Source organism: Sinohyriopsis cumingii, chromosome 10, assembly GCF_028554795.1.
Source record: "Sinohyriopsis cumingii isolate HCF-2022 chromosome 10, ASM2855479v2, whole genome shotgun sequence".
Classification (NCBI taxonomy): domain Eukaryota; kingdom Metazoa; phylum Mollusca; class Bivalvia; order Unionida; family Unionidae; genus Sinohyriopsis; species Sinohyriopsis cumingii.
In genome coordinates, this window is record NC_142970.1 from 11,335,149 (window position 1) to 11,357,239 (window position 22,091).

Consider the following 22,091-nt stretch of genomic DNA (forward strand, 5'->3'; position numbering starts at 1 on the left):
TCGAATAGTCACGTTAATTACACTCTGACTCCAAGTCAGGTGAAAAATTATAATCAAAACTTGCAAGCAAGTGCGGAACAAAAGTAGCACTGAAAAAGGATCAAATTTAATGTGGTTGTCCAAACAAATTATCATTAACCATGACACAAATTAAACACCTTAATAAGGCTTTAGAATTAAAAACCGGAGTTCAGTTTCCTCTTTCCCCGAGCACTATTAAAGACTCGATTAAAACAGGTGGTATATTTTCACTTGTTGCAGCTTTACCGGCATTGATAGCCGCTGCAGCCCCGGCTGTTGCAAAAACAGCAGCACTTCCTGTTTTAAGCGGTATTGAAGGAAAGGTTGGTAGTATGCTTGTTGATACAATAACAGAAAAAGGGATATAAAAATGGGAAGGGGTATAAGATTACCAGGAACCACTCATCAGTACGGAAAAGGTCTGAGACTTCCAGGAACAGTTCTATAAGTTTGCCTCTGTCAAATATTGATTTATTCTATGCTGCTAAACAATTGAATAACAAACATTTTAGAGGTGTTTTATGCGTGACCAATTACCAAAACAACCAAATAATTTAGAAACAGGCATTATTAATCTCGATTATAGTTCTTGCCCATATGCAATCGATCCTCATGGATTTGTATGAGTTGGCTGCATCATTTGAATTTTTAAAGTATACAAACACAATACAAACTCAAATTTCGTATTGACCATTACCAACACAACCACTAATTGATCCGCATTATATATATATATATATATATATATATATATATATATATATATATATATATATATATATATATATATATATATATATATATATATATATATATATCATACCTTGCAAAATCGATTCATAATTTATGTATTTACTTTTTTCCACCATATTTCCAATCATTCTGTTTCTGTTACAGGTGCTGATAATACCACTTTGATTGAACAATACTTTCTTGTTATTATTATATGCCTAAACGTACAGCTATAATGTAGTTTCACGAAAGAAGTAAGCAATGCAAATAGCAAAGCCCTCCCCAGCCCCTATCATTCCCCCACCCCCGTATAATTTCCTTTGCTAGCTAACATTTCAACGTGTAGGAAAATATAGGTCCTATATATTTATAAAAATGAAACAATGCCAAGAACATCATTTTTATAATACAACATTTCATCTTTATTTATGTACTCCCGACGATAAAATACGTCTCATCCTATAGAGATTTTATTTCATTCCATAATTATAGTAGAAGGTCTCAGTGTTGTATTGTTCTGAGATGATATGATAGTGTCAGCAATATTGTCATCATTACCAATGCAAGAGAGCACATATATGTCACATATTTCTGGCCTAAGCTTATATAAAACTGTAACCATTCAGTTTCAGCAAACTAAAGGATTTATTTAAGCAAGGTTTGAAGAGAATCTGACTTAGTACAATTCCTTAGTGAGCACCAAGTTTTCTATCGAATCATTTTGTAACTAATCTTAATCTGCAGACACTATTCGAACTTCATATACATAGGCTGAACTTGTAAAACAAACAAAACATTTTGCTGTATCTGAACAAATTAGATAAATGCAATCAATATAATTTTCTTCAGTACAAATGTTTTTATTATTATTAAATATACATGCTAAATGGAATAATAAATACGCAAAGATAGGGTGCCAGGTAAAATGTTTTCAGGAACAGATTTGTACCATGAAATATGCATATCTACATCATGTAGGACAAGGACATGTAGGTCAAGCCTTTTCTGGTCGAGAGGAAGTAACTAAAAAAGCATACCTGATTGCAAAACACATTTTACATATTTCGAAGTTTTCACTATTTCCACGCAGATTAAGTGACATTATATACTTGTTTATTGGAACTTATGCCATTTAGAAGACCAATATTGCCATTTAATTGCTGAAAATAATCATCTTCAGTCTTCCCTAAAACGTGTATCAATGCTATTCATATAACAAAACACCATATTTATTACTATTTGTTACCATAAAATGTTGATCCTTTGGGGATTTATGATTATAAAGGAATATCAGTATCTGTCAACACAAAAGACTCATCAAGAATCATACATCAAATATAATCGGACCTAGGAATATCTCTATCTCAGAAATATTATAGAATTTGTTGCAGTGGGTTCATAAGTATTACATCCAGAAATGGCACATCTATTAGTCGTTTGTTTTGAATTTTACTGAAATAGTTCAAAACAAAAACAACCACTTGAGCAAACGTTTTCTTTAAAGGCATCCATCAATGCTTTCAATATTCAGTTACACACACACAGTGCAGTTTACCGGTTTTATTGTTCACCCATCAATAACTGACACGTATCAATACTGATCATAGGATACAAAAATACAACAAACCTAATCAGAACACTATTTTTCCATCCCCAAGCATCTAATATTGTTTCAATGTTCAATGACTGTCCACTCTGGTGGCCTAGGTTGTAAGAGCGTCCGCTTCTGATGCGGACGTATCGGGTTCGAACCCCGTCGGAGGCGTACCAAAGACTTACACCAATGGAACTAGCAGCTACGTTGCTTAGTGCTAAGCATTACGAGGTTAGTGTTTACTGCTCAGTCTAGTGTCAGGATAATGAGGCTGCATGGAACACGATGTCAGCAGCATGATGTCCCTTTGCTGGACATCCCTTAGAAACTGACACAATGCAGACATCGTAGTGATGACTCAGATTGTGAAAGCTGCAATTAAAAACTTAAAGCACACTAATTATTATTATTATTATTATTATTATTATTATTATTATTAATAGTAGTGGTAGTAGTAGTAGTAGTAGCAGTAGTAGTAGTATCATACGACTGTGATCATAATTTCTGATGGAAAATAAAAACGTTATACTTATTTAGTGATGTACATGTCACTATTTTATCGAAGCGTGCAAAAATGAGTTATGCTGATCCAGTTTAATTAGTCAGTATTTTATAATCCCTTAGATCATTCAACTCGTCAAATCAATGAGAATGTTAAATATTTCATTACAACATATGCCTCATTCCAGTGAGGACCCAAACATTTGGTCATATTGTTCGTAGGCTTTTCATACGTCTGACTGATAACTTTTGTGCTACGTCCGTGTCCAGGAAAATTATTTTTACTAGATCTGACACATGGTCTGCTGCCAGAAAAAAAGTCATGTTTGGATATATAGCTGCCAAAGCGTATATTGGCACATTTAACATTCTTTACAAAGCATGTAAACATAGAAATCAGTAATGGCGTATTAGTTGTCTTGAATAATATGCCTGTATCAACTGGGCTTTCTGCATTGCACATTTTGATATTCTTGCCACCATAATATACTTTAAAATTATCTTTACAGGAAAAGTGGAATTGTGATTCGGGTCCCTTTCAACTTGTTTGCAACCACTGAAATTACTATCTCCATCCATCATTGAATTTCGTATGATATTTCAGTCACTTAGAGTTTGGTATTGTTACAATGGAACACAGGGCAAACTTATTCATCTTTACAAACTTTAAACACCGATGTCAATCTGACTATGGTTTATGCCAGCCGAGTTCCTGAGTAATCCAAATATATCAATTAAATTATTTCATCCTGTCACAATTACATTCATCATGCATGGTACAGACTTTAATCCATATCGACAAAATAATGCATCGAAGCATAAGATATTTTGAGAGAGAATTAATGTTTATGATAATTATCCGTTTTAATACTTTTGGAATTGCTTGCCACACACAGTATAATTCATCTCAACAAAGTGTAAAGAACGAAGCAAGCTAAACAATGACAAAATCAAAGAGGAAAAGTGAAATTATAACAACACTGACTTGCTCTGCTTATGCCAGTGTAAATGCACATGATCACAGGTAGCATTATGGTAAATATACTACATGGGAGCCAAACTATAATGGAGCCAACTTATAAATTGTTCATACTTCTGCCATTGATGGCACTGTAAGAATTTATCCAGAGTATGTTTACAACCCATTAAAAGTACAAACAGCTCTGTTATCCAAGGCACTGTCATGATTTATTTTCTTCCCACCTAAAGTACATACTTCTGTCAGCTACGGCACTGTCAGGATTTATTAAGATGTTGTGTTTGCTGCCCACATAAATTGTAAACAACTGTCATCAACATAAATATCTTGATTTATCGAGGGTGTCGTTTGACCCCACCTAAAGTATAGACTACACTGTCAACCAAGGCAAGACTCGGTTGGTTTACATCCCACCTGAATTCTGCTTTGATAACTCAATCCCATATTAAAATCATCTATGTATAAAGGCTTACACACTGCGATTGTGGCCAGTCTAATCTCCAGCTGGCATTCACGATATGTGCACACGAGTTCCCACAATTCATGCGTGTTGTTTCTAAGATAATTATGTTCATGGGTGAGGAGGAACATCGTCACTATCTTTTGCTACACCGGAGAGCATGATTGATTTTATTGTGCGTAATAGGGTCTTCAGGAATTATAGAACTGTCTTCTCATTCTTCTATTCATAAAGTTGATGATCATCTATAATCTCCTGCCTCTCCATGAATGCTTTGTTCTGATGAGAACTCTGGAATTACAAAACCGTCTTCTTCGTCTTCTCCTTACAAAGATGATGTTCATTTGTCATCCAAACCTCTGAATGCCCTCTTCATTCTGATTGGAAAGATGGACAATATTATTAAATGGGTATGGTCATTAGAAAATACATATACAAATTACACTCAAATGCATGCTGTATGTACATGCTATATAGATACATATACTGGATACATACTAGATACAAGTATATATTACATACAAGTACACAGGACATATGACACTAGATCTAAGTGTATACAATACAGTTATTGAACAACATAGTTCCTTAGTTACTAGAGTAGTATGTGTCAACACACATTGCAGTAACGGAACAACATCCATCTTGATATGCCAACACTGCATGTTAAAGCAAATGTAGGTCTACACTTTTGTCAATAAATAACACAGATCTTGATCTGTCAGTGAAAGATGCAATGTTTGCGCTGGGTACACATTATAAAAGAAATTGCAATACCTGGATTAGGATGGACTAGAATGGACGTTGTCCTGGTTTCAAGTGTGAGCATTCAGATTGCGCATATAACTCTATTCTTGACTAGAAATGCTGCTTTCCATGATGTCTATGATATCTTTGGCCGTCTTGTGGATTTCATCCATCCCTATTTCTACACCAGCACAGGTCATTATCTTTATTAAGATATTATAGTGTCCCACACCAATGATCCCTCTGTCTTCAAGAGCTGACAACAAGTCATCCATGCTTTCTACCTTTTCCAGAGTTGTGCGATCAAGATATGTTCTTGCCATTCTTTTTATGGTCTTCAATAAGTCTCTTGTTATAAGTCCGTCTAATTTAACACATAACTGATTGTGCTTTGTTTTGGCCTCGATCTGAAAGCAAAGTAATTGTATATATATTTTAAAACCTGCACTTAATTTGAGTGCAGCAAATAAAACTGAAATGTGATTGAATTTGTTTGTGATTCAAACCATTTTTATTAAAATAACGAACTTTTTATTTGAAATTAGTGCGATTGCTTAGCACGATCCTTTTCGGTAATTATCATACAGCCACTTTAAGATACTTTATAAAGTGAATGGAAAATAATTTCTGAAAAGTCATGTTGACATTTTACGACATCCGAGTTTACCTAGGCCAAATAGCTATGGATGTTCCCTATAGTTTCCTGCCAGTTTCACTATTTCATACACCTTATTATCACTTCATATTGCAACAACTTCTTCATTTCTCCAGTACACCGTTCAAAAGTTCAGTGAAACTTTAATATCATTGTACTGGATGCATAAGACATCTTATGGTCTTTATTACAAACCCATTAACCATGCATGCTCGATCTGGCATTTAAGAAAGCTGTTTAGTTCATATTTCCATATAAAAATATCCAGATGTAAACTACTCAGGTGCCTACTTGACTTGAGGATAATTCAGTTTTCTATAAATTTCAGTTTGATTTCAGTACCATGCACTATCACTTGAATTATTCAAAACGTGTAACAGTTGGGGTACGTACAAAATATAGACTGTATTCATGTTATGTACTGAGGTGGGGAAAAGAACTTTTTGATATGGCTTACATATATGATAGCCTCGATGCATCTCTGTATCATATCAAACGTATTTTTTCCGTTGAATCATAACAAACCATGTATGCAGTTTTGTGTATTTATAATAAAACTGCTGAATTTTAAAGAGATAATGTAATCTTATAATATAATTACATTCAATTTATAAGATATATATTTCTTCTTAAATAATCTTAGCTATTCATAAAAATGTATTAAATTGCTTTAATATATGACAGTTTGTGAAACGAATCTTAGCTATAGACGATTTGAAAAATATGTGCAATAGTTTCAAGAATATATATTATTGGCAAGCAAATGATTGAAATCATTCAACAAGTTATTCATGTATGTTTTATATAAATTAAGGGAATACTTATATTAAATCATTTGAAGGATATATAGTATTAACAAGCAAGCATTTAAATCAGTCAAGTTGTACATTTTAAACATGTATATGGTTTGCTTGAACTAAAGGAACGAAGCCCTGGAATCTCAGCCAGTATTTGAATGCCCTGGTTGACTTTGAAGTGTTATATGAATGGCCTGGAATCTACATGACTTCGAATGACATGGAATCTAGATCACTTTGAAATGTTTTTGAATGCCCTGGAATGTAAATGAGTTGGAAAAGTATTTGAATGCCCTGGAACTAAATAACTTTGAAGTGTATTTTAATGCTCTGGAATGTAAATGGCTTTGGAATGCCCTGGAATCTAGATGACTTTGAAGTGCATTTGAACGTCATGAAATCTAAATGATTTCGAAGCATATTGGAATGCCATGAAATCTAATCGACTTTGATATGTATTTGAATGCAGTGGAACCTAAATGACTTTGAGGTCTATTTGAATGCCCTTGAATCTAAATGACTTTTGAGGTATATACGGATATATTTGACTCTAAATCAGTCTAGAATCAAAATGGCTTTCAGGTATATTTGGAGTCTTTGACTACATCACACTATGATTATTTTCCTGGCATATAAAGATATTATAAAACATGCACACATATTACAAATTAATCACAATCGTAGTACTCTTGACATTGCAATTAAGAACAGTTAGGGTCTACAACCAATATTACCAAACATTTGGATTTATTTCTCTATAGTTTTCGAAAAAGGAAATAATAATAAGAATAATAATAATAGAATAGCAATACAGTCCTTATTTGATGAGGGTGACGCAATTAAAACGAACACTAATCTCCCTTAAGGACCTCTACTGTTCATATATGTACTGGCAAATATATACAACACAGCTGTGAAACAAATATCATACATAAAATATATAATGGATTGGTGTATATAAGAGCAGCCATGTACCTATTCAGAACACACAACTCTGTGGACACCAATATGCACGATTAAAAAAAACACACACAGATATATGTACACACATAGACATTTTATACAATCTGTACAAACACAAATATTCCATTAGGTTGGACAAAGCCAGTTAAAGACATTATCTTGATTGCATCTATCTCCAACATTTGTAAAACTAGAAAGCACTTATCGTGCTTCTTTAACATCTTTAGGTAGGCAGTTCCAAATGACTAGGCCTGGGAAAACAAGACTATTTTTATACAAGTCCATGTTGGTCTTTGACAGAAGTAAGTTATTGGATAGAGCGTAGCATTGATAGGCTAGAATCTGTATTGCTATTATTCGTCCTTTTATTAACCACATTATTTGTATAGTTGGGCATTTGAGACTTTAAACATAACTTTAGCATGTACCCGATTGTTATGTTCTTCAAATCGTTCATACATTCATGGACATTATCAATTCTGTTGTCATGGAAAAGTCCGATGGCTCGTTTTTGAAGTCTTTCCACTTGTAACAAATTTGTTTTAGAAGCATTACCCCATATGATGTTTCCGTAGTCCAGATGAGGTTGAATATACATTTTTCTAAATCATAATCATTGTGGTTTAAGATTAGAAATTATTTAACTTTTGACAGAACTTTTTTAACTTTTGACAGTAACCAATTATTCTTAGCCATATTTATGGTAATATTACAGATATGCTCTGACAATAATATATTGTTATCGAATGGAACTCCTAAGCTATTATATTGCGTAACATTTTCAAGTTCTAAATCATTAACACTGATGTGGAGAACAAAACAATGTTTTGCATTATACGCATAAGACAGTAGTCGTTAAATGTGTTACGATCACGTTTTGAATAAACTTCAGAACTTTAGCTTTATCCAAGACTATCTGATGAAAAGTGTCTCTCTTGAAAACAAAGTTGGAGTGATATGCGCACAAGGAGAAAATCATTTTCACAAACAACTGTCTTATGAAAAATAAGACAAATAAATATATGGGATCAAAGCGGACTTGCCATAACATTGAATGTAAGTGTGAAATAAATTTACGTCAAGTCCGAAAAGTTGTAATGGGACCAAAAGCTCATTTGTCATCACAAGGGAAATACAGTAACCAGGAAATGAGCTTCCTTGTCATAACAATTGATATGATCGAATATAAGCTCGCTCCACATAATAAGGGATGTAAGTGCAATCTGAACTTGAATGTCTAGAAAGGTATGTGACTGGAATCTAAGTTAGCTCCAATTTGGTTTTAATAAAGGATGTAAAATCAATCAAAACTTGCTTTTCATAATAAATGATATGACTGGATTATAAGCTCGCAATCTAAACTTGCTTGTCTAAAAATGTATGTGAATTAAATCTCAGCTAGTTCATAATAACAATGTATTTCTTTATTGCTACTGGTCCTCTGTCAAACAAATTGTAAAATATACTTACAGATTTATCTACGAACTGGTCCTCTTTCAAACAAATTTTAAAATGTACTTACAGATTTATCTTCGATGATACTATCAGCGATTGGAGTTGCACGTGTCCCTACAAAATGAATAAAGGACACAATAAGGCAATTGTGTGCACACAACCAAATGTAACTGTTATTATAATGACATAATGAGGCAATTTTGTGCTGCACAACCAGGCGAACCTGTCATTACAAGGATATAATGATGCAATTTTGTGTACACATACAAACACAACTAATTACAAAGATGCAATGAGGAAAGCATGTGTACACTACCAAGCAAAACTGTAATTACAAAGATACAATGAGGCATTTCTGGGTAGACAACCGTGCAAAATTGTAATTATAAGAATACAATAAGAAAATTTTGTTCAGCAACAATTAGGCAATTTTGTTCAGCAAAACCAAGCACAACTGTAATTACACAGATACAATGAGGAAATTCTGTGTACAAAACCACGCAAAAGCTGTAATTACACAAATACAATGAGGCAATTCTGTGTACAAAACCAAGCAAAACTGTAATTACACAGATACAATGAGGAAATTCTGTGTACAAAACCAAGCAAAACTGTAATTACACGGATACAATGAGGAAATTCTGTGTACAAAACCACGCAAAAGCTGTAATTACACGGATACAATGAGGAAATTCTGTGTACAAAACCACGCAAAAGCTGTAATTACAAAGATAATAAACAGCAAGGTATGAACATGTTTATGCGAATAACAAATTATGTCTATTTAGTACGATACCAATCTGTTTAGGTTAATTACAGATGTCAAGAGAATGTTAGAATGGAGATACAAGTTTTATATTTTTTATAACCATAACAAAACTGTTAAAAAATAGTATAGTTAACATAGGTTATGTGCACTGAATCCAGCAAGAGATCACGTGTATCAGGGATTGATTAAGATTATTGTGCTAGCTAGATACTAGCTAAATACTAGTTTCGCACTATTCTTTGTGTGCTTATTGCATATATATATATATATATATATATATATATATATATATATATATATATGTGTGTGTGTGTGTGTGTGTGTGTGTGAGGGTGTGTATTTTCAGATAGAGAGGAAGATGTCATTCTCCAGATAATGGTCCATTGCTCAAAATGACAAAATACATAGTGTCGCCTGTGTTTATGTTTCTTATTTAGTCATGAGACGTGTAGATAGATTTCCGAACAAAAGACATCTACAGATGAAATATTCACAAAAGTGAGTCACATTGATTAGTGGCATGTCTAGATATGCAATATCTGTAGTACAGAACATCACAGGCAAAATTCACTGACAAAATGTCCCAGTCTAATAGTTTCGATTTCAAATTTCACCACAAAATTACACGTAGAACCAAACGTCACAGAACATAAACTGCAGTCGAGTGTGCAATCGATTTATGTGTCAACATGCATTGTACAGAGTGGGCAATCGCCCTTTGCGTCTGCATCCATGATACCTAGTAGGCAATTTTCCTTTTCCCAGGTACAAAGTGGTAAATCGTCCTTTTATTTTTACATATATGGGACAATGTGAGCAATCTTCCGATGTGTCTACATCCATAGCACAGAGTGAGCAATCCCAAATATAAAGTGCATGTCTTGTTTTATGCTTCTTATCTACTGATCCCGAAACTCCTTGTGACTAGATCGGACGTCCGTCCTAATTTTTTTTAAAAGTCTGTTATATATGCCAGCTGTATTAGACTCTTTTTTAAGGCAGTCTTCTTGCCAGTTCTATATTTTCTATCTTAATTTAATTGGTGACTACTTTATGTCTAGGCCATATTTCAATAGGTAGGCAATGCCATCATTGTTTTTATATTATCTCAAATTGGTCAAGCAGCATTGATAAGTATTGTTTGCACTAGTTTAAGTGTGCATACATTTTATGAAGATGAAAATCAATATCATCCAAACGGATTACTATTAAAGTTTGAAAAACATTAGTATCACCATGAATTACTATAAAAGTTGAAACACTTTTTGCATCCACGTGGATTACTATAAGAATTGAAAAACATTAGAAGCCATACAGATTGCTGTCAAAATTGAAAATCTGTAACTTCGACACTGATTATAGCTGGTCCAAACGGTTATATTAATTTCCTATCACGTCGTATTTTAATGCAGTTATGACTGATGATTTTTGACATTATTTACACAAACCCAAAATTTCATTATGTTGTTGGATACGATTTTTAAATGCGATCATAATTAGTAAGGTATCAAGACATTTTTTTAAAAAAATGCCTTTCATAATACAGCATATCTACAATTGTCATGAAATTTAATTTTATCCAAGAAAACTTTCTATACTTTCTTCCATCAAATAAGATGTGTTATTTCAGTGCAATAACATTCTCTCGGACAGTGGTGGTAATTGTGCCGACAACTAACATAGTTATTCGAACAATATATCATGTCGACAAAGAGTGAGGCCGTGAATGAAGTCATTAGTTTATGAGCCAGAAGCACCTATCAGTATATAATGCCAGCCTGCAGAGTTATTCGAGACCTTAAACACATGGTCAAAGTGTACAATTTAAACCTAACAATATTTATTGCTAACTAATTAACTGACATTTTGTTTCTACAGACTTGTTCTTCATTTTGAAGGGACATATTATCAATTATTGTATTACTGGTAAGATGAGAATCCATGTTGTAATTTATTGAAAGAATTAAAAACAATTATTTTAAAAAGAATCTAAATTAACTCCTAGTTAAGCAGTTTAAGACATATGGATGAAGTTCAAATCAAACTTGCTAAACGGTTGACTTTGCAAACATTTAAATGGACATAAATAGTAACATACTTCCTTACCTGGAACTCGCAGCTCCGTTAATAACTTGGGCCACCAAATATCTCTCTGACTGGGATCCCGAACATCAACATAGTTCAGAATGCGAAGGTAATCAGGGACTTTACAGTCCTTCAGTAATACAGGGACAACATATTTAGTTCCTTTGTCAAACCCTTGCATTAAAGCCATTTGAATTTCATGTTTAACAAAACCACTCTCAAAAGCTTTATCGGTCATAACTACAATCGTCTTGCATGCATATTTGATACTATGTTCTGCAAAAGGCAGTAATGGTGTTCCTGGAGTGTTGTCTCGATCATATTCACAGCAAACAAAGCCATGATCTTTTTCTAGTTTCTCTACAGTTTCCTTCACCCACTGTATGTCTGGGCTTGCGTAACTGAAAAATACATGGTATTTCATTCCTTGTGGCAACGGCATCTGTTGTATGTCAGGTGCAGTCAGATCTGATGCCTGAAAATATATTTGCTCAACTGGATCCTTCGTTCGCTATAAAGAAATATAAAACCAATATTAGCATATGTTTATTATAGAAAATGCAGTTTATAGTTACACTGCTTTCAAAAATAAGATATAAATGTTGCAATTTTATGGTGACAGAAAAGTTGAATGTGCATAGGCTATCATGTTTTACCATGCATAACACATGAATAGCTGCCAATACCTGAATACAAAAACACTGAGTGCATATGAAAACAAACACTGAATTTCAGGACTAAATACTGATTTTTCAATCTTTAATGCGTATATAACTATTTATAACACATATAATCATCAATACAATAGGACTGTGCCTTACATAATTACTAGATGTTAAAAATGCATCCATTCCGGTGCCCATTCAGAAGGTGCAAGAGTTCAATACAAACTCAGACACATGCTTCTTATAGGAGCCTTTTCCACACCTTTGTTCTTTCAGTCAGTATTGATCCTAATGTGCCGGCTTTTATTCACGATCTGAACTGTGTGCAAAAGGTTTACTAAACTATTTTCGTTCTAGCACACATGTAATCCTTTGCAATTTTACTGCCTAGAAAAAGTATGCAAAATAAATCATCAGCATCACTAGTAACAGAAAGAAAAAGGTTCATTTCTAAAATAAATTTAGTAAATTTAATAAACCAAACTTTGATTGAATTATATCAATTTTCCCTCTGGTAGTTATACGCGTCTTACGTTCTGGCTGAGTTGTTGATGATGAAGCAGCAAGTTGTAGTTTATTGATTTATACATAGTGTTTTATGTCATTGATACATTCTAACACAAAAAGCGAAATCATAATTATACAATTTGAAACACGCGAAATTATCTCATTTACCAATTGGTTTCAGAAATCTAAACATGACGGTATCATTGCCCTTCCAGTTCTGTTTTATTTTGTTTGATGGAGAAAATTCTGAATCTTCTGATTTACGTTTTCATGTGACTAGACGTTGAATAAAAAAATGAGATACAGTGATAGCAGAAACTGCTGTGCGAAATCGAATACAGTGGTTAAAGACTGGCACGGTATCCTAGATTTTGAATGAGCTGATCATATTTTAGAACTCTAAATATACATGCAATACATTTCTCTCAGAAAGGAATCGCGTGCCCATTCTAAACAGCAAATCGCAAGAAAATCATTTACTTTCTTTTATTAAAAACTGAATTTTCACAAGAAAAACGTAAACACGTATTCATGTCCAAAATACGAGATGAACACTGTAAAAACTGTACACTTGCCAACTTTACACATGAATACGAACATAGGATTTCATGTTTTACTATGAATAACACATGGTTATCGAAGATAGACTTGCATGTTTAGCATAAGTAGCAAATTATATTTTAGCATTCTTGTCACATCCTCATAGTGCTGACCTAGCATACAGTGGTTTCAAACCTAACTACAGTGATACGACAGAAGTTGCAGTTGAAAGCTAACTGCTAGAACATTATTCTATTTGACATGGTGTTAACTACTCTCAGCAAATTCAGCTAGACTTAATGTTGAAAGTTTCAACTGGACTTGATGATGAAAAGGTCCATTGGACTTGATGGCGTGAGACTTGTTAACAGTGAATATTTCAGCTAGACTTGATGATGAAGATTTCAAATGGACTTGATGTTGAAAATTTAAATTGGACTTGATGGTGTGTATGAATGAGACTTGTTAACAATACCCATACCTGAAATATGAGTATCATTGGCATGTTTCCATCCATTTACTACAGAAGCCACAATATTGATAGGATTCCACCATAGATACAACTTTGTCGTAAGAATCAATTACACCAAACTTTATCAAAGTTGGCTTCAGTGTTCTGAAAATAGATCTTGTATTTATTTTGCTATTAGAGCCAAATCAGTGATAGATGAGTCACATAAGACCAAGCTTGTAAACATTTGCTCGCATATTTTGCGAAGAAAATGCATTAGTTTTGCAACCTTGTTGGTATAAATACAACACCTTTGCCAGTGAAGCAATATTGGAAGTTTTAATAGAGAATGTTCATCATTACAAGTTGGAACAAAATTGACAAGGAAATTCTAGGGAATACATTGAAAATGTGTTTTTCATGTAGCCATAATATAAAATAAAATAATTATACGTGAGCCACGTTGGGCATAATTTGCATTTCTCAACAAAAATTCCTACTGTGTTCGACTGGAATTCACTCAGCTGTTCAAGAGAAAAACTAGCAATTAGGTTTTCTACCTGGTTGCTAAGAAATTTACATCATATCTAAATATGCCGCCCAAGTAAACGTTTGATAGAACCTATCATAAAATAATCACATCAAATTTGATTCCGTTTGATTGGCTGCTTCTTTGCGGAGTAAAAATTAGGTTTCTAAAATAGCTGCTAGGAAGCCCACATTGTTGTATGGTAGCCACATTGAACAGGGTATAACTGTAGAATGTTATTTATGACGCATTTAATACAACTTGGCTAACTCTGGCTGTTGAAAATAGGTTTTTCATATGGTCAAGCAACTTATCAATTTTGAAGGACTCAAGCCGTTCCAGAGTACCATTTAAAATAATGTTCCCGACTAAAGATCACATTGTATAAGAGCTTCCAAGAACATCTCAAACATGATGAACTAAAATACCAGTGACGAAGAAAGTTCTGAATCGAAGTGAATTTAAATTTCTAAAGGGTCTTTAATTTTCTGAAATATTAAAAAGAAGTTTGTATCCCGGACGAACTCCCATAATTTCCTGTTATGACTCTATGGTCTTAAACTAAGTAAGAACGCGAAACCAACACGTTTTATAAAATTCAACAAATTCTTTATTTGTCAAGAACACAAAGATAAAATGTGTAAAGATCTGATAGTAGTATGAATTGAATCCCAAACGATCCTAAAAGTTCCATCACAAGTCCAAAAGTATAGAGTGTTTAGAATGAATTTTAGTGATGTGCTCAATCACATAATACAGAATGTCCACGAGTGAATTCACAATAATTCCACAAGAGTGATTAGGTCCTACGTCAAAGAGCACTTTCTGATTAAAATTAATAATTGTACTAAATAAATCCTCTCAAATTAAAACTGAACAGAATTAAACGTCTGATTCCACTTTAGATGTGCTAAAATATGAATGAACACTTATAATGTGAGCAACCTGTTATGACCCTATGGTCATAAAATACGTAGCAAAAACAAGCAAAACGAAATCCTTTTAAAAAAGTCAATAAATTATTTAATCAGCAACGCTATGAAATGACAATTTTAGTTGAACCTACAGTATTATGAATTAATCCAAAAAATCTTTAAAACGTTGTGCATCAGTCCATAAGAATCGAATGAGAGATAGTTTTTCTAATTCATTGGACTTGCATGGGAAGTTTAAAAGAAACAATATAAACCAGCACACTTTTATATTAAAGAAATTATACCAGGCCCTGATGGTTAGATTCTAACTAAAGAATAAAAAATGACAATGAAGAAGCTTTGGTTCAATACAATCGGCTGGGTAGAAGGAAATATTACAAAATGTGCTGTGTTGTTGGTTCCAATACATTAATACAAAGCAATATATGCTATATATGAAGGCCTCTATATTGTGGTGGAAGAAGACCCAGGAAGATCCTGGGAAGAACCGTGGAATAACAAGCAATCTAATTGCAAGCTTTCTCACATACCCACATTGACCGATCCGAAACTAAAAGGCACGTGATTTGTAACGGCGAGCATTTTAGATTATTCAGTCACCTATCAATTCAACATTGTGACAGATTAGGTTGAATAATCAACAAGCCTGCTTAAATTATAATCAAACAATGCTTTTCTAAAAGAATGATCTAGACTATGCTGACACAATATCAGAAGTTATGGCGTTTTCATTACAAACTCATCAACATGCACATGATGATAACGAGAAAATGGTTATTTAACTAAACTAATAAGACTTGTTATAATAATAATAATAATAATAATAATAATAATGATAATAATCCTACTTCTACTTACACTACTACTACGAATAATAATAATAAGAATAAACAAGAAAAATAGCAAAACTAAAAAAATAATATAAAAGTAAGCAAATTCTCAAAAATAAAAGAAATTGATTATATGACACTTTGTACATAGCTTTAGTTATACTTATTATAATTTAACAATGTCGAAAATAATGGCCATCATCGTCACATAAATATTATTATACGTGTCTGGAGTACAAAATGTGAACGAAGTAGCAGAAATTAATTTATGCCAAATAAAGTAAGAAACCCACCATTTGTTTCAGATTTAAATTTGCTGCTTTTAAAGGTTGTATTTCCCTTCCTCATTTAATGGTGGGCGCACCACTCCCACTGCCATTTTCACATCGGTCTACCAAGATATTTAGTCTAAAAAACATTCTCAAATCATATCAGCTGTAAAGCAAAATATCTCCTAGCGTATCGTGCTGGAATAAAATTTTCCCTAATGTCCTTAATGTTTTGCAATTTTTATTTTCCTGATGGTTCCCACTACTGACAAAAATATGATTGTTTGTTAGTGTGTGGTGAGAGACGGGGGTTAAAACTAAATGTGTAATACCTTCTTGCATTGGTGTCCATTTCTAGAATGCAACGTTCCCAGTCTGTGATACCATTACCTCTACTGAGAGCCTGATTAATTATTCATATTAGTGGAAAAATGTTTTACATAAATCACAAAATGGCTACTTGCAATTTCCTCTTTGGTCTTTGTAGATATCTTTGCAGTGACAAATTGCTTTATGCCCTCACTTTCCAATACTTCCGGGGCTTTGTGACTTTCTGCATAGAAGAAAAAATGATTCCAGCTTAAGCAATTCCACCATGAGACTAAATTTGAAATAGGATATTAAATTTTGCAACATGAGTACTATGAATGAATTATAATATACATGTTGTGTTTAATAGTACCATGAAGCATGAATGGCATATACTACGTACATCTTATATTTAAGTCCTATGTACTATGAATGACATAAAATATTTATGTTGTATTTAATAGTACTATGTACACAACTGACTGATTTGTGCAGAAGCCATTATTCTTCTTTCTGTCAGAGCCGAAATCTACTTTAGGTACAAACATGTACTTTTGGTATCATGATTGCCACAATGAATGGTACTTTTATTGCGAAATGTCACTTTGGAAATGCATACTAGCCATATGATCAGACTGTTTTTTTAGATACAGAAAGTGAGATGTGTGGTCACAATAGGAGTCGGTGCACGTGATCCAAAATTGTGATGTTTTCCAATTGAGAATAAACGATCATTTTATATTAGCAGATAGAAACAACTGACAATTCAATCCGAGTAAAAGAATTTTACTCACACACAAATAAATAGTATGTGGACGTAGCATAACCAAATATCAGCACCATACACATATTTTCAAAACACTCGCAAATAAATAAAACGATACACCAAGATTTTGTCTCTAAAATACATCTGAATGGCAAAATATATGCATAACTAAATGCAGTCTTAGGTGCTCTCAATGGCTGAAGATGGTTTTTGAGGCAATGCATATCATTAGTGTTTCTATCTGCATCGACTAAAAGCTTGTTTATATGGTTGCATCCTTTTGGATCCTCTGAGCGAATCCTGGTCAGAACCAAGTTATTCTTGACGTTACTAGAGAAAACAAAAAAATGCCCGATGGGAGTTGCACATGAAAAAGACAATCTCCCTCAAGTTGTTGAAATTGATGCTGTTGAAGCCAAGATTGAATTTGACACTGGTGCTAATGGTGCAATGTGCATTACATCTGGCCTCCTAACCATTTGGTTTTGGGTCTGTAAAAGAATATTTTGAAAGTTGATGACATTTATAATCTCTATTATCTGTATTATCATATGATTCTTCAAACACGGACCAGCATACTTCTCGTTATTTTGAAAATATGTGGTGAGTAGTATAATCGTTGTGTTAATGACAACATTGTCAAGAATTGATTCAATTTATTTCACATCAATTAAATAGATGTTAATTTATCACAAAATGTATCCAAGCAGCTCAAATCTATATTAATACCTGCAAAGATAGGATTTTCAAATGACCATTGGTGAGAGTATTCATTAAAATGTTGCTTTGGTGTTTTCGTAGTTGACTTGAATGCGGGTGGTGATGTACTAGTCTCTTTAGTTGTTCGTGTTTCTTTCTTAATATCCTTGGTGAGTTTAAATATTTGACGAATTATACTCCATTCTTCTTATATGGTCCTGCGACCTGCTTAATATCATTGGCGTGCTCAACAATTTCTTTTTTTGTTGGTTAAATCACCGGTGCAAATGATTATTCAAAGACTGATGTGAGATCTTACACAACTTATCATGAATGAAGCACATTTTTGACACGCTTGCAGCCTTCTATAACATTAATGATCAGTTGCTTGTTTTCACAAGAGGTTTTGCGACATTGCTCACCATACTCTTCAATATCACTGGCGAATCTAAACAGTTTGCATGATTGCTACGATTGGTAAATTGTCATTGAGATGCATTTGTTTGAGTCATGATTGCGTCGATGTGTCTTTACATGCACAATATGTTTGGTTAGATCCACCTGTCGATCATTAGTGAGAAGACTATACGGGTCCTTAGTGGTTTGAACAAACATGTCACTAAATTCATCCCATCGGTGGCACACTCAGCCCTATGTATACTTGCAAGTCAATGCCATGCAATATCATGCAACAGTTGTGACATATTACTTTAGGCAAATGCAACTGATTACATCGTTGCTTTTGTGTCGAGCTCCTGAAACAAGTGTGCGGTATTGATGTCGTTTTCCATGATCATACACAGCAACAAATTTTGTACTTCAAACCAAATCATCAGTGGTAGGCAGGCTCTTCATCAATTGTAAAAAATCATGATAGTAGTGTGCTTGCAACTTAACGATACCTTGACACTTAACATATATTTGTGAACATCATAATACAGGTGTTGATCAGTCGACAGAGCAATCACATACAACCAGTTCCAAATTCATGATTGCTGAAACATATTTAACAACAGGTGAGTTTTTCCTGATCCAGGTGGAACCAGTACTTAATGCGTGAGCTGAGATTGGAAATGCGAACATTTTTACATCAGTACTTTGTTTGGATGATTTTGGTGCAGCTTTTGCGGAGAAATCAATCACGTTGAAGTTACCTTCCTGCTGCCTTTGGCTAACACGTGTTGATATAATACAAAATTTGCATACTATGTGTGAGCTCACATGAAACCTCGTACTGCAAAACCAACTCACGTTCAAACACATAATGGAAGAGAAGCAATCGCTCGAATTTGTATTCGTTGATAGGCAATAAAGTTTACGTTTGTGAGCAGATAGCATAGCCGTCTCACTTCCAGGTCTATCCGGGAAAGTTAAAAAGATCTCATCGGTGATGAAGTCACTGCCACATTAATGAAATTACTAGAAACACCATGGCGTAAATATCCTGAATACAACTAATTTGGACTTCGTCCATGGAGTGCTGTACGACTTAATTCTAATAACCGAAGAAAACCAGGTGATGAACCCATAAACATAAACATACTTGCATTAATACACGGTGTAACACGAAAAGCACGATTTTGAATACTCCACCACACCACCCCTTCTCGGACCCGGTGGTGTTTAGAAACACACCATTTTATTCATGCATGTCACATAACCTAAATGCTTCTGTGTGACCAGGCGTCGGAGAATGAATTGATAGATGGATCATCAAAGGCCGTATAAAGTAGAAGATTGCACGGAATGAAAACTGATGCAACAACAAACAAGCAGCTTTTGACCAAACTATATTACAGTCCTCGTAGGTATTGAAGAGGTGAAGTTTCCATTGAAAAACTGGCAAGTGCAGGAAATGGTCAACAATAGGGCTGTTCGAGCATGGTTGGCCTAACAAGCGCTGTGAAAAATATACCACCCGTGCCAATGAAAACTTCATGGTGATTGGTTAGATAATGAAATAACAAATGACATGCATTAGTTGGATCTCTTTTTTATTCCAGATGATCGAAAGGATCGTGAACGATAAAGCCGCTTCAGCACGTACAAATATGCGCTAACCATCTTCGATGCTGCAAACAGATTAAAATGTTCAAAGCCACTGATGCAAAAAGATGCAGCAGGTGTCGCTGATACCCCTGAACGTATTTACTGTATGCATGGCGGCCACTAACATAAGTTCAATTATTACAAAATGATCCATGTACAGAAATTAAAGGATCTGTTGCTGCACTGTTGAAAAAATACATCACGTGTAAGTTCGTGTTGGGCATGTTAATATACACTTTATAAGCCATTGTAGAATATTATAATTGCATGCTTGGCTAACTATTATTCGGAAATCAATACGCATGAATTATTAATGAGGTCTCAGATGCAAAGGACTAGACCATCGAGTGCCCGATCGTGGACCCGAAGTGGTCGTATATTCAAGATTAATCACAAGGATTGGTACCATTACTTCCATTAGTTATTGAATAATGACACCACCCATTTAATCAGATTAAAAATAAAATCAACCAATGCAATTCAATAAAAGACAGTCACAGTTACTCAGTACACAATTTAACAACCGTCACCGTTGGAATTATCAGGAAATAATGTTATTTGATATTTAGAAACATGTGAATTATAAGGTAGTTAATGTCGTGCAACTGATCCTATAATGTTAATCGATGTCTTTTCTATCTCGGAACGGATAGATTCTCCAAGACAAGCAGCGAGAGCGAATGCAAATCCTTCTAGCCAATGCATATTTACTATCAAGATCTAATTGAATTCATCAGTGAATCAATGAATCGCTTTGCAATTCACAATCACATGATGAGCTGAAGTATACGTAGCGATGCCACTGGGTGATATCCTTTTCTTAGTATCAAGTGGTGGTTAACTCGTGCCGGCGCATTGGTATACATCCGATGTTTCTTGGATCGGATTAGATTTACAGTGTCTGAATTCATGTCGCTTCAGATGGAGTTACACATATATATCATGCCTGAGCACCTTTTGCTCAATTATACATTGAATATTTTTGGTCTTTTTAATGCTCTTTTTGGATCAATCAATTGAACTTGATGTTAGACCTCTCAGGAGTGCTAATACTCAAGGTCCAACCATATTCAAGTACATTTTAGGTCTAAATCCCTCGTGTGCGTCGGTTGGTTTACCTGTGTATATCTTTCAATTTGCCAACAAATGTATTACTGTTGTATTAAACCACTGGTGTTCTTTCTAAAAATCTTGAGGGTGTTTGATGCGGTATCTCATTAAGCGACATCGCTGGTTACATGCATCAGCAGCGAGTAGGTGTTAGTAAGAAGCGTCTTGACACGACAAGATCTTCGTAAAACGATATGATCTTGTCGTAATTAAATGCATACATGAGCATTCTCTACACATGAGGTATTGAAGAGCCAAAACTTTTTTTTCTGGAAACTTGAGTTTACCTTTTTACCACAACCATCAACAAGCCCACTAAAAATCTTTCGGGTCTCGAATGCCGTATCAGTAATAAACTCGTGAAGCCTATCTTAATCATTATCACATACAATATCAGTTCAGAACCGCATTTTAAAGTCTACGTCTTACCAAATGAGGACTTGTCCTGGAGTTAAAAGAAATATTTTATAATTCATTGGAGTCCACCTTCCTGGAATCGATATTCGTATGAATGTAATGAGTCATCCACGCGCCTCGACATATTCCACGTTCTTGATGGCCTTTACTTACAGGCATTTCCAATCACAAGTACAAATGCAGATTTGTGTGTGCACTATGCAGTTGTTTTGCTGCTGCGAGTTTAAACAAGCATTTACATCCTGATTGATCAATGA

General features: G+C 34.1%; 1 protein-coding gene across 4 annotated transcripts in view; it reads right to left on the reverse strand.

The window, feature by feature from the left end:
- Window positions 1-1,148: 1,148 nt before the first annotated feature.
- LOC149789593 (uncharacterized) overlaps window positions 1,149-22,091 on the reverse strand; it is a 119,870-nt gene continuing 98,927 nt past the window's right edge. For 3 of the 4 annotated variants that reach the window (XM_089971611.1, XM_089971612.1, XM_089971614.1), the window contains 5 exons: window positions 16,949-17,037; window positions 11,780-12,269; window positions 8,972-9,018; window positions 5,065-5,441; window positions 1,149-4,664 (listed from right to left, as the gene is read on the reverse strand). In XM_089971611.1, coding sequence (XP_089827737.1) covers window positions 5,136-5,441; window positions 8,972-9,018; window positions 11,780-12,269; window positions 16,949-17,037 — 932 coding nt within the window. In that variant the 3' untranslated portion in view covers window positions 1,149-4,664; window positions 5,065-5,135. Of the gene's footprint in view, window positions 4,665-5,064; window positions 5,442-8,971; window positions 9,019-11,771; window positions 12,270-16,948; window positions 17,038-22,091 lie in introns of those variants that run through there. The other variant, XM_089971615.1, reaches the window with a different exon arrangement.